General features: G+C 35.0%; 1 protein-coding gene across 5 annotated transcripts in view; it reads right to left on the reverse strand.

Moving 5' to 3' along the window:
- Positions 1–14,022, reverse strand: part of RyR (Ryanodine receptor) — a 127,474-nt gene that overhangs the window by 73,455 nt on the left and 39,997 nt on the right. For all 5 annotated transcript variants that reach the window (XM_087357335.1, XM_087357330.1, XM_087357331.1 and 2 more), the window contains 10 exons: positions 9,238–9,436; positions 7,910–8,134; positions 7,622–7,755; positions 6,340–6,528; positions 5,809–5,929; positions 4,653–4,812; positions 3,618–3,910; positions 2,967–3,141; positions 1,658–1,804; positions 849–1,060 (listed from right to left, as the gene is read on the reverse strand). In XM_087357335.1, coding sequence (XP_087213461.1) covers positions 849–1,060; positions 1,658–1,804; positions 2,967–3,141; positions 3,618–3,910; positions 4,653–4,812; positions 5,809–5,929; positions 6,340–6,528; positions 7,622–7,755; positions 7,910–8,134; positions 9,238–9,436 — 1,855 coding nt within the window. The remainder of the gene's footprint in view (positions 1–848; positions 1,061–1,657; positions 1,805–2,966; positions 3,142–3,617; positions 3,911–4,652; positions 4,813–5,808; positions 5,930–6,339; positions 6,529–7,621; positions 7,756–7,909; positions 8,135–9,237; positions 9,437–14,022) is intronic.

Below are 14,022 nucleotides of genomic sequence, written 5' to 3' on the forward strand. Positions count from 1 at the left end.
TGAGGTACAGGTTATAATTTGAAAAGTGATCATCCCATAATCAATTATGCTGCAAGGGGCTTTAATATTTCATCCATTCTGTAAACTTTCCAGAATATCATCTCCAGTGCGTAAGTTCCTTCAACTGCAGTAACAGGCTCTAAAATTAATGACACCACATTCACTGCTAAATTGTGGATTGTGAAAGATAAAGCAGTCTTTTTTTTTTAATTAGCCAGCTTTCAGATTGCTCAATTCAAATTGTTATTTCTTGACAGACAAATTTAGGAAATGTTTTCTTGGGGTATTTTCAAACTATTAGACTAAACATTTTGTAAAACTAAAAGTAAAGCTAAACTGCTACGGGCCATGTAGGTGCTTGGGGGGAGAGGAGGTGTGGCTCCCACTCGTTCTCAACTCTGGCACTAGATGGAGGCAAGTGGTCAGTGTCACGACCTGGCCGCGCTTTACTCCTGGGGAAAGGACCCCTGGTACCCATTGGACAGAAAGCCGGGTGGGACCCACGGATAGTCTCAATGCAGAGTCCCTGTTAGGAATTAAATCTTGATCATTCAGCCTGTAGTCAGTCACTATACTGACTTTAGCTGCCTTGCTCAAAGAGTTTAAATACAAAGCACCAGAGCTAAGATGAGTGTATTGAGATGCAGTGTTGACAAAAGAAATCGTTGGTTCCATTGCTGTGGTTAACATCTAGGCATGGTTTTGGAATCATTACATAATCACAGGTTTCCTTTCTCCATGCCATGAAGTCCTTTATCTGTCATAGTATCGAATGTGAACAGAAAGGAAGATTGTGTGTGTCCTGTATCATGAATATTTATCGTCTGTCACGAGGTGTTCACATTTACCTCAGCAATCGTTCCATCTCAATTAATTCCAGAATATCGATACATCTGTCTTCTTCTGGAATGTGAAGTGCCAACATGGACACAGCGTCTTCACACAGCATACTCCAACCACGAATGTCTGACAGCTTCAGGGCATGCACTTGCAGAGATTGATTAGGTACTCGTGCCCACTGATGAGGTTTCAAGCATTGTACTTTAAGTCTTGGTGGAAACTGCATAAAAGAGAAACAATGATTTATTAAAGGGTGCATTTTAATAAGCATGTGGTCACAAAAGTTTTGGCCATCTGACACATGTAGTTGCAAGTTCTGAAGGAACTGTATAAAAATAAGACCTGAAAGTGACTGATTTCATTCTTGAGTTTGATGATTATTACATTCATTATTTTGCTTTGGTAAATAATAATGTTTTGCAGACTTTTATGAATTAAAATAATTTAATGCATTTAGCCAGGTGAAAAAAATATTGGATGATGTATCTGTTAAATATCACATTAAGAAGAGCCAGCTGTATATTTGTACTCAGAGAAAATCCTGTCCATCTCCTCAGTATGTATTAAAGTAACAACACACAAAACATATAATAATAATGAAGGAATCTGAAAAATGCCCTACAATCTAGATTTTATAAATAAATTATGAAAATGTTAGTGCAAAATTCTGTACTTGGTTTTGTTCTGTAACTAAATTTCTGTCTGCATCTCCTTACAGTGCTGACTCATTTTATGCAGCATATCACTTGAAATTGGTAATGTGACTTAAAACTTGATACCTCTTAAAAGCAACAAGTGTATATAGACCTAACCTAACCTGTGGTATAACATGCCTCTCAGAGTTCTGAAGCAGTGCAGCTGAAAGTGGCAGGGTGGTTGATGTCCTGCCCAACTCTATCTGCAACACTTCCTTGCTCGTTGCTTCCACAAAGATGGCAGGGAAAACTTTTGTTTCAGGTTCCATCTATCAAAACAACATAGGAGAAGAGACGTTTACACAGTAAGTTCATATTTCCCACTAAACACATCAATAAATTCACAATATTTTTCAGAATATGAATCTAATAATAGCATAATATACGTGTAACATTCCTTCCAATTATAAGAATTCTTGTGAACAATATCTTGAGAAATGTTCTAAGTTACAAAGTACAATTTCCTGATCAATGTGTATTTTACTTCACTGTTCTGTGTGGGTTTTTAAGAAATGTACACTGTTTTATCAAAATACATGCACAGCATAGCATAACACTGTTGGTTTTAAATTGGGCCAGTTGGGGATACACAGATTTAAACTAGCACTTTAAAGGTTAAGGGAGTTATAGTTACAAAATTTATTAAATATGGCAATTTCCCTCAAAAACATAATTTATTTCTGCTGCAATCTTGGCAACCTCACTGGGACACCATTTTGTTTGTGGATGTCTCACCCCAAACCACATAATAAGGGAGAAAAATACTGTAAAGGGACCAACATTTTATACTTTTTATACTATGCTAGAAAACACTACATGTCGGAACATTAAAGAAGTATCGTACGTCTGAAGGCGTGGCGCCAAACAATTTCATTACCAAGAGAAATAAAATCCTTCTTTCTCTACATAAAGCTAGATTTTGATAATTTCAGATTAGATTATGAGAATGAGCAATTTAAAATTGAAGGGTAATGACAAGAACAATCATAACTTTAAACATACAAGTAATATCAAAAATACTTATACTTTGCCCAAATTTTCTTAAAATAAACTCTACTGAAATAATAAATGTCCTTATTTGTTATGGAAATGAAGGGAAATCGTAAGTGTGAAACTGTAATACATCAAGGATCTATTTTGTTGTTATTAATTGTTAAAACAAATTTTCTGTTAATACTGTCACTGTACCAAAGCACATGATATTGCCATGGACTGCACGTAACAGTAATGTATCAAGCCATAATTCTGCTCTAAAACTTTATATGTCCTTGTGCCACTGCTTACACATGATCCAGCTGGCTGCATGTTGCCCTAGCAACCTAACCAAGCCACTAACCCCAGAATGAAGTCAGGCCAGCAGCCTATAATATGGTAATTTAAATTCCCTGTTACTACATGATAAGGGTTAAGATACACGTAGTAAAACATTACCTTGAACCTGCGGCTGGTTTCCTTTCCTTCACAAGTGTAGGTGATCCAGCCGGTTGCTGTGTCAACAAAGCAACCAACAAACATTCCCTGTGATGCCCCTTTGCCTGATGAATCATGAGTTACTTCATTGTAGAGTTCGTCAGCTCGGACCATGTAGCAACTCTGACGATCAATGCTATCGTAACAAAACTTAATAGTTTGCTTTCAAATTTCATAATTTCAAAGATAAAAAGTATTAATACCAGTGAACAATGAGGAGGACTCTTGTGAACAAGGAAATGAATCCCACCTCATATGTTTGTAATGCAGCCAAGACGGCATTACTGGTTGTGGGAAATTAGAGGGTATAAAGGTGGTATGGCTTTTAATTGCATGACAGACATACCAAATTTAGTGATATCACAAAATGAATCTAAAATAATTAGTGGGATGTACACATGTGAGCTAAACAGTGTAATAATAACATAAGACCACCTTTCCTTACAAAAAATAAAAGCAGGCTAAAAAAGGCATTCCAATGTTTTTAAATTCAAAAGACTATAAACTTAATTATGTATGCGTAACAGCTAAGTTTTAATTGGAATAAACTTAAATAGTTACTTCTAACATTACGTGGCAAGAAAATTAGAACACAGAGGATTATGTTGTCACCTTTCAATAATTCTGTCATGGTCATCCACAATCATAACAGAAGCCTTGCGGACACTACTCTGATTGAAATCCTTGCTGAAGAAGTGATACTGCGTTGTTACCCAGCCCACGTACACATGAGTTGGGTCCTGTCCAGGGAAGATCCTTATACCATAGAAGTACTCATTGATGAGTCTGAGACATTCAGCATCGAATATCTCATTGCCAATAGATTCCACTCCTGAGACAGCTGGGACAGACATTACCTTTGGACTTCTGTCTGGGATGGTAGGTGGAGTAATTTTCAAGTCCGTCTGAAAGCAATTTGTTTACTCACTAATTAATTTATATTTATTACTAAAATAAAATTAGCAGAATATGAAGTAACACGCAACTGAATAAGAGGGCATAAATTCAACACCGTAGATGGAAGTGTTTTTCTGCTTAGCCCCTAACTGCAGAATGCCAAAAGAATTAAAGAAAGTACATGAGAAATTTCTGCACAGAGGAACAAAAGTCTTAAAGTCTGTCATATCAAAATTAAACACCATCTGTAACAAGCCCTGAAGATGGATAAGGAAGCCATTATTCTTCTTTTTAGAGAAATAAAATCAAACTGTTTCTACTGACTTTTCCATAGCAACAGCACCAGAAGCCTCTGTTGACACTCGTACTTCTGCTTAACTTGACATGAAACTTGATGTAAATGTGTTGCTCCAACAAACTATCACTAGTTTTTCTTCCAAGACAAAAACACACGCTTGTGTAACTAAGCCACTGTTTCACCACAACTGCCTTATTTCCTTCACCAGCAAAAAAAACACATATCGCTGCTTAGTTATTACTCACTCGCTACTCGATGTAAAATGTATGCAGGCATTCTGGGAACTTAACTGTCACACCTCTTAAGAGTTAGCCAGTCCTAGTCCATTATCAGTTCTAAAGCATTTGGACTTACAGCTTACTTCCAGTTCCAAAACATAACCTTTTATTAAATAGAAGTCAAATGGATATTTCATGTACCTCTTATTACAACCTTATTGTATAGAAGCTCACCTGCGAGACCCTCACTTGTGGTGTCCGCACATGTAGTGTACTAGTGCGGCCCATGCCAACTGGTTTTCTCTCAGGACTGACATCTCCATCCATAGCTGGTTCTGGAGTTCTTCCCTTCTTCAGACGATCATTGCTTGCATCACGTTTACGAGAGAAGAATCTATGATAAAATTTATATTTTAAAATAATTTGACAGTTCCAATTACATGTAACTCTAATAAACTAATTTATTCATGCCCAGGGCAGCCTATATGGGATTTGTGGGGGACAAATTCGCATTCGGACTTGTTTTTCCCCGAGTTTTCCAGTTTTTACCTGCAAATATCATTTCACTGATGCTCCATTTTCATTCATGTATCATCTGGGGGTGGCCAATGGGCCGGTTAATAGCCACAGTCCCACAGAGACACAGTCACGTCATTGTACAATATTCCCAGCTATCATATAAACAATGTTCAATGTGAACCAAATTATTTCTCTGAGAATATTTTAAGTATTCTCTTAATGTTTAATAGCACGTTTTAGTAACAATATAACATTTAATTATTGTGGGCTTTTAACACACTTTCATGAAAATTATGCCTTTATAAAAAAACAGAAGTGCGATGCAAAAGTAATCTGCTACTATTATTAGGAAGTCCTTGTGCAGTAATTTTACCACACATGCACTACAACAACCTGTGCATATTTTTTGTATTGCAGTCTTTCGTTTATAAAATGGATCCTTAAGAAAATAAGGTGGGAAGTTGTGGGATGGATTATTTGGCTCAGAGCAGAGACTGGTGGTGGGCTATTGTCAACATGGTAATGAACATTCGCTTCTACAAAAGCCACTAAATTTGACCACCTCAGTGACTATCAGTTTCTCAAGTACTGTACTTCATGGAGTTAGTTCCTTAATATTAAAGTTATATTAAGACATTTCCCTGTTATTTACTAGATTTTGTGGACTGGTTTGAATCAATTATCAAACCTTTTAAAACAGCTCCTAAAACACTGAATAGGAACAGAACTGGAGCATGAGATTTCTCTCCAAACTGACTTTATTTCAGTGGTTTAAAGCCATGGTGTTAAGTAACAAATGCATTATGAAGTTAAATTACAATTTGTTAGTTTGTGTGTCAATACTTATTTATGACAGACAACATACGCTAACCTGAAAGGAGAACGTCCTCGTTTCTTCTTGTCGTCTTTTAGTGAATCCTGGTTATTAACCATTCCCTGCACACCATTATATTGATTTAAGTCTACATCACTTGTGGACCGATGCATTTTACCTACAACGGAGACTGTAGATGAGATAAGCATTGAATAGATATTGATTACTTTTCAAATGTACTTTTTACTTTTTATAAAAATCATAAAAAGGAAAGCTTCTACTGAAAACACAGTACTTTTAAAAAATTTGACACACACAAACAAACAGCAGTAGCATTGAATATGCTTATAATGCATGGCAGCTTACACAGATATGTACTTAATGTTTTGTATTACAATACTGAATTGTAAGTAACAGATGTTAGGTTGATCATGTCTTCTAGATTGTGGTGCCATGTAGCTACTAATAATCAGATAATATATGCAGTAAGTGTGAAATTCAGTCAACTGCCTTTGCAAATGCACATGTAATTTAACCATGTTTAATAACCAATTCTTAATTATTTTCAGAAGAACCACGAATACCTACCTCGTTCTAATGTACCATTCATTTGTGCATTTTCCAGTTTGTCGTATGTGACATTTCGTGAGAGCGAGCCTCTCCTCGGAGGTCTGGATGGTTTATGCTTCAGTTTGCTTGCAGAAGGTTCTGGTGATGGTCCATTCATTATAAGTTCATCTGCTTCAACAGCATCTTCTGAATAACCACGCTGGAGGCCTAATAGAAACAGACTTGAAGTAAGCCAAGACTCTCTTAACTACAGGGTTATTACACAAGACCATGTGGATAGTTCCGAAGCCACGAGTGTGTCATTAAACTCGTTACAAAGAAAGGAAGGTCTTATTAATGGACAAACAGATACCATAAATGGACAAGGTGAGTGCTGCAACCTCCTTCCTGCACTGGTAACTACTGACAAGTGTGAAGACAGTTTCTTATTCCCAGCACCACTGTTAGTTCATGTGTTGCAAATCACTTCTTGATTTGTATTTATAAAATGATCAACATGTTGGCCGATTTAATTCCGATTTAATTTACAACTTTTCAGCTCTATAAAGAAACACGTGTTGATGAGATTTCACTCCTTGGTTTTCCTTGTTTGTCACTTTTCACACACTCAGTTCAATGTAATTTCTCTAGAACAGCATGTTTCAGCCCAATGTGGCCATCATCAGGTTCAATTCCCTGCTTTTATGCCAATGCATTGGGGATCATTTTTTCTCCGCTCAATATCAAAGGATAATAATAAAAAAGAACAAGACGACCAATAAAAACCAAGAATCTATATAACACACTAGGATGCAACACTACAGACTTCAGAAAGTTACAACCAATGACAAAGGTAAGTATACATCTTATATTTAATGTTAATCTGTCAGATAATTCACAATCTCTGATCACCAAATCTTTAAGAAAATTGCCTGCTAGGATTGTAGTAATTAAACTTCAGATAAATGCCTACAAGTATTTCAAGACACGTGTTTTGAGTTGATTTTCAGTGTAACCCCTAGGCTTCTCTAACAATTCATGATCACTCCTTTTAAGCTTTGAATAAACAACAGTAAAAGTGAATGTCTACCTGAGGCCAGAAATATTTTTAGGCATTCTTCACGCTCTAGTGTGAGCAAAGAACACAACAGAGGGCCATTGTTTGTCATGTACTTCCCACAGGGGTTGGAAACCTTGCATGACTGTCGGTTCATTGTCGGAATACACGTTTGTGCAACCGATAAAAAACACTGTTGCACAATTACTGATAACAATGGTGCAAGATGGCTTATATTACTAAATGTTATAGAGGAAAACCAACCTTTAATATCACTCATTGTGAAACCAGATTTCATGATTTGTTCTATATGTGCTGGTTGACTGTGGTCAGCCTCAGCTAGAAGTCGATGCTGACGAATCTTAATCTCCTGCCATCGCCTGACTTTCTCTGTTTCACTATGTAAACACACAAGACGCTACATGGAATTTGTTCATTCACAATTTCAGATACTTCAAAATCACCTCAAATTATATTTTAAAACAATGATTTATGATAAGCGATGAAAATGGATAAACAGATCTTAGAGTTGAACCTCGAGCAATTACTTACTCTATGAATGTTGGTAGACATATGACAGGTAATGACAGCCTCAGAAACTCCCAGTTAGCCTTCTCCATTGTCTCAAAAGTATTATGGCTAATCTTCAAGCAAGGCGGTGTATCTGAGCCTGCTGGGATTCTCGTCACATCAATCCTTGTGTCAACAAAATCTTCAGTGTTCTCAAATATTGGTTGGTCCTTTGTGTACCAGTACGTAACAGGTCTCTTCATATTGCTGGAGAAAACATCAATCACTTAGTCTCAAAACTCTAATGTTTTACTAAAAATATCACAAAATTTAAATATTACACATAACAATCTCACGTAATTATTCAAATGTATGAACATTGTGGATATAATTTAATAGTATTCTGCTGAACTTATTGTCAATACCAAAAACTGATTTAATGAGATCTTAGAGAACTTCACCAAAAGTTGACTGTTTGCTGGGAATCTGTGGACACAAGAATGTTTAATTCAGTAAATTAGTTTGACACATGTGAATATACATTATAGTTGTTCAAGTAATGTTTTTGTGCAGGAGTAATTTAAAATTTGACATTTTACAGATGGATATGAAGCAGAACACAATAAGTTTAACGAGCATGTTAAGATGTACTCCATAATAAAAATAAACATTATTTCTAATGTGTCTTCTTTATTAAGATCATTCTAAGATATATTCCAAAATTAATGGCAAAGAGTCCATCACTTTAAGCGTAGACAATCTAAAGCACAGTAAGCAAATTTAAATTACTTACTGTTACCATTTGAACCACACATAGAAAAAGACGTAACTCTTGTCATATAATTTGCAACTTAAGCTTTCAGGGATAAGTCAAATCCAGTGACTGATGTGTGGGAGGTGAATAACTTGATTGGACAAACGAGGAGTGAGGGTGCCATCCAAACGGAAATTACCACAAATAAATGTTTAAATTATTTTATAACTTCTTATGTACTTCTCTTCTAGCTTTACCCCAGCATTCCTGCATATGTTAAAATGTAACTGAGTACAGACACGATCATGTCGCTGTATATACTGCTCTTTTGCCAGCACGGGGCATCCGGACATAACGTGATCTGTCGTCTCATCAAATTGCTGACATAGTCTGCATTTGCTGCCTGTATCTGTTTTCAGTATTTTTGTTGCGTAATATTTTGTGTTTAGTGCCTGGTCTTGTGCTGCTATAATCTGACTTTCAGGCCTTGAATTTGAAGATGCTCAAAAACATGCAGCCTGCATCTATACAGTGTCGTCACCCAGAAACAGGACCCACATTAACAACAAACCATCACAAAAACCTGAAATACTTACTGTCTTGCTATGATACTTACACACAGAAAGGTTCATATCCTTCTTGAAGACCACACATAGTGAAGAACTTCAGCGTGTTTACATCCTGACCAAATGTAAGCTTGCCTTTCTGACCGACTCCCAATGTAAAGGCAGGAACAAAAGAATCGCCTTGAACATCTGCAAACGACGTCTCACCGCCCAACGCATCCATCAAAAGCTCACCATTTAGTGAGAAGCCTGAAGTTACAAATATCCATAAATGTTAGTCAAACATGAATGTGTCTTATAATACAACTAAAATAAATCTACTGCCATTGAAAAATTATTTGTTTTGATAGTCAACAGCCAATCAGAGATTTTAAAATTCACAAACTATATAAAAAGCTTTATAATATACTGAATACATTACACTTTACCTCAAATACTAAATACTTAGTCAACATCAATCTCTTTCTCCTTCTATATAAATCCTAGATTCTCAATAATTATAACAAATTATCTCAATATAGGAAATTGTGTTAGGATGAAATGTATAAATGTTTCTCTGCTTCCATTAAAATACAAAACAGCATATCAGACTGTTAAAATACACATTACTCTATTCATTACTAAATCTACATCATAGTTACAATGACTACAGACATTCACATACAAACAACAAACGCATGCCAAACTTCATGCATCATTTACAGAAATCTGTTTTGTCACAGTTATATTGGCACACTACAACATCCATGCATACAAAATAACATACAGTAGGATCACATAAAATTGCATAGTTCAGTGTTAAGTAATGTGTCTAGCAGTTCCAGTGTGAAAAATAAAATTGATATGTAAGATTTAAAAGTTTCATAGTGTGTTAATTTTATAACATCCTCTCACACAATCAGTGGTGTCTGTGTTGAATTAAAATTCAGTGTTTCCATCATAAGTGTCCATGCCCATGGACACAGACCCTGATGATGGAGACAGACCTAATCTTCAAAACATTGGCTGATCACCTGAATGCATTTTATAACAAAGTATGATACATTATACCCAGTGTTCGATGTAAATAAAAAATGTTTATAAATGTATGTTATTCTCTTACTGAATGGAATTAAATAAGTGGTGAATTTGCTTATTTTTTAAATATGACATACACTAATTTTCCATGTATAGATTATTTACTTTTTGTATTAACAATGTATATTATTTTTGTCAGTGGCTGGAATTATTGAAACTTTATACAACCAAGGTATTTGTGGATTAAATTTCGCCTCTCTCCTATCCTTCCACATAATGTGTTTTGTAGTATCCTTCGCATTCTAAAATCTGAGTGATTGGTGAGTTAAAAGGTAAAGACTGAACCTTTCTCCTCTGATATGCTAAACCACTACTGCTATAAATGATATTTTCTACTTTCTTCCACTGCTTTCACTTAACTCCAAATATTCTAACACTTTGTTTTAAACACACCAAAAAAATGCACCTCGCTCAGAGTGAAAGATCGAGTTTAAAACACCCGTACATAATAAAAGACCCATTTGTAGTGCTGTATATTTTAATTCATACGCTTTCATAAAGAAGACAGGAAGATTAAAAATTCTAAACTTTCTGAATTTAATCTGCTCTTAAGTTTTGCATAAATGTAATTTTGGATCCTTACTGACATTCCCAAATATCTGAACTTTCCCAAGTTTTTATCAAAAAAGCTGCAAGTGAAATTGTTCCTGCAACTTAAAACATTCGGTGGGTTTCTAAAAATTGTTGCCATGTAAACATTAGATAAAATACATATTGATTAATATTAACATTGTACCTACACTTAAGTATTGAAATATAATAAAAATAATAACATAATAATGTTAACACAGAATTTTAAAGTACACATTTGCTTGTTTTAAATGAATAAAAAATAAAGTTACCACAAGTTGAGAAGAGTGAAGAAATGGACAATAAATCATTCCTGCAAACACAAAGAACTTTGTAGAACGAGAAGCTGGAGCATAGCAGAAGACTACAATCTACGCAAGGAATGCTACTGACCTGTTATGTCTAGCTGGTTTATGGTGAAGCTCAGCCATGCCTAATTATTATAATATATTTCTCCAATTTTATCTCACACTCTTTGTATATAAGAGATATTCATTAAGACTCATGTCTTTATAGAGATAAAAGGAGAATTAGAACTGGTCAAGGTACTTTAAGGGCACATCTGAGGACAGATTGGTTGTGGCTTCGTCTCTTATCCATAATCTTTATACCTTATGTATAGTTTCTAGATCAAGTCTATGAAGTATCTGTTATAATAATATATTTTCCCAATTTAAAGTCAAAACACATTTAACATCTTCAAAAAACACAAAAAAAATTATAGAAGTCACAATTTGTCAGAAGAGATATAGCAAGAGGTAACATAATTTCATATGAGTGCTTAGGGCATTTCGGTCCATAACATTCTAACGCACAGAATAATCAATATAAAAACTCTGATTCTATAAGCTATTTATATTCATTAAGTTGTCAGTTTAATTTACAGGAAAACCCTACTATAATCTTGTTGGATTAATTTACTATATTCATAATAATAAAGTTCTGTTATAGTGAAATGCAATAAATAAATTAATAACATCACATTTTAATACACAAAGGTCAATGTGTTTTGTTCAAATGAGTGGCACATCATGTATTTGTAACAATATCTGCAAATGGAAAAATAATTGTTCATCTTGCGTAGGGAATGACCAATATTTTCATTATACTGATATTTTGTTACAGTGGAGTTCATTATACTGAAAATTTAATGTAGTAATAAACACTTCCCTTGGCATGCTGCATCCTATCCTGTACTGATAAACCACATAAACAGAACCTATCAAAATCATGTAAATATACATTTTGTCTGTTGTGACTAAATTACACAATACAACAATTTATACAAGATATATAAAAAGTACTCAAACCAATTATTTTTTACTTGACAAGATGTTTCACGATTGACAGATGCCACAATGGACCAAACAAGATACTTTTCATTAACTTTCCTTACAGTCACAAATCAGAGTAAATACATCAATTTATATTTCTTATCAGTATTTTTGTCCTACAACCAAGCTGTCCTAGTCCATGTCCCATCCATGAGACTACTTACAACGAGTATCTTCACTAAATAAAAATTCACACGAGAACTACAACTGCTAAATAAGCTTCAGCCTGGAATTGTCTTAATGTCATGGACTGTCCATGTTATTCATACACATTATTTTGTGTATATGTACTGCATATATGTGCACATGCATTACATATACCATCCACTTTATTTGTGATGAAACAGTGGGTAAGGAAATTCTACATTTTCAGAGACACCTTCATTTGAATATACTTCAGAATAGTAGACTGCTGGCTGCATGGATACTTGCTTCAAGAATATACAAGTAATTATAAGACAATTTTACCTCTTCTCAGAAAAAATGCAATTAACAAGTTGTACTCAGATTCTCCCTAAACCAGTCTGGATTTAGTGGTCAATAGCTGAAGTTCTACGGCATAATTCATGCATGAGAACCAGTTAAAGAGGTGGTGATATAGGCAATAAAAATGTTAATTTTAAGTGTGTGCTATAAACAAGTGTCACTAAATCCAAGTAAATACTAACAAAGCAGACACTTTGGTTTTTCTTTTAAATAAAAATTCTAAAAAGGGAAGTCAAGTGTAAAGTTTTGTAAAACAGATACATTTTTATGTTTTATATTTAGGGTTTCATATTATAACACAATAGTATAATAGCTCAAATTTTAACATCAAACCAATGCCTTCATATCACTACTTCTTAAATGGGATTGTAATCCAGAAATTAATATTTTGCAGATGCTCTACGTAATGGTGTTATTCAGCTGCGTACTTTCTACAGTTAACTACCTTCAAAACAAATAAAAATTAATGTGTCTAGAATAGCTAATTAATTCAACTCTACAAAAATGAGCAGATCATATAATTTCTAGTATAGCACTATATGCTTTTTTACTCCTTTACTGACGAGGGCAGTATCTTCAGTCAACCATGTAGTTTCACACAAAAGCGTGTGCATTTGACAAATTGTGGGTTGCTGAGTGCAGTGGTGATAGCCGTTTCCCTGCCAGGTCACTCTCACGCCTTCTACAGACCATGAAAAGTAATATATGTGTATCATGAGAAGGTGCCAAAGCTGATTCATAAATAGTGAACTTTAATTATGCAAGTAAAACGAGGACCTTCACTACTACCCACACGTCCACCAGTTTAATGCATCCATATGCCATTGACATGGCTACATCTATAGCAGAAAAACTGCACCAGAAAGTATATATTTACTTCCAAGAACATGAAAGTTTTGAAGGGATCATCCAGAGAAAAACACTGTTCAAATGACCCATGAATCCAGCTTAAAAATATTTTTATCAAAGCCAGCACGAGCTATTAAATGACAAAAAGTCATTTGCAACAATTTTATGAACACATCTGTAGAGAAAATATTGATGAAAGAGCCTTGATTACACTTGTTTCCTGGACTGGTCACAGAGATCCAAAGACAGCGAAACTCACTCAGCCATTAAATATTTTGATGTGTTAATCATTGCTGAGAGAACAACAAAATATGTTCATCTTCTTCCTTCATAATAATAATAATAAAAATCCGTGGCGTAACAGCTCCAGAGAGCCAAAGCCGGCTAGCTTGACTGCTAGCCTCACGTTCACATGCCTAAGCAGAGGTGAACGATCATCCAACCAGATATAGGGTGACGTGTGGTCAGCACGACGAACCTCCAGCCATTGCTAGTTTCCATGACCGGTTTACGCTACTC

Source organism: Zootermopsis nevadensis, unplaced genomic scaffold (genome assembly GCF_977971745.1).
Source record: "Zootermopsis nevadensis isolate Lab colony 2312 unplaced genomic scaffold, Znev_1.0 Znev_ptg000002l, whole genome shotgun sequence".
NCBI classification, from domain to species: Eukaryota; Metazoa; Arthropoda; class Insecta; order Blattodea; family Termopsidae; genus Zootermopsis; species Zootermopsis nevadensis.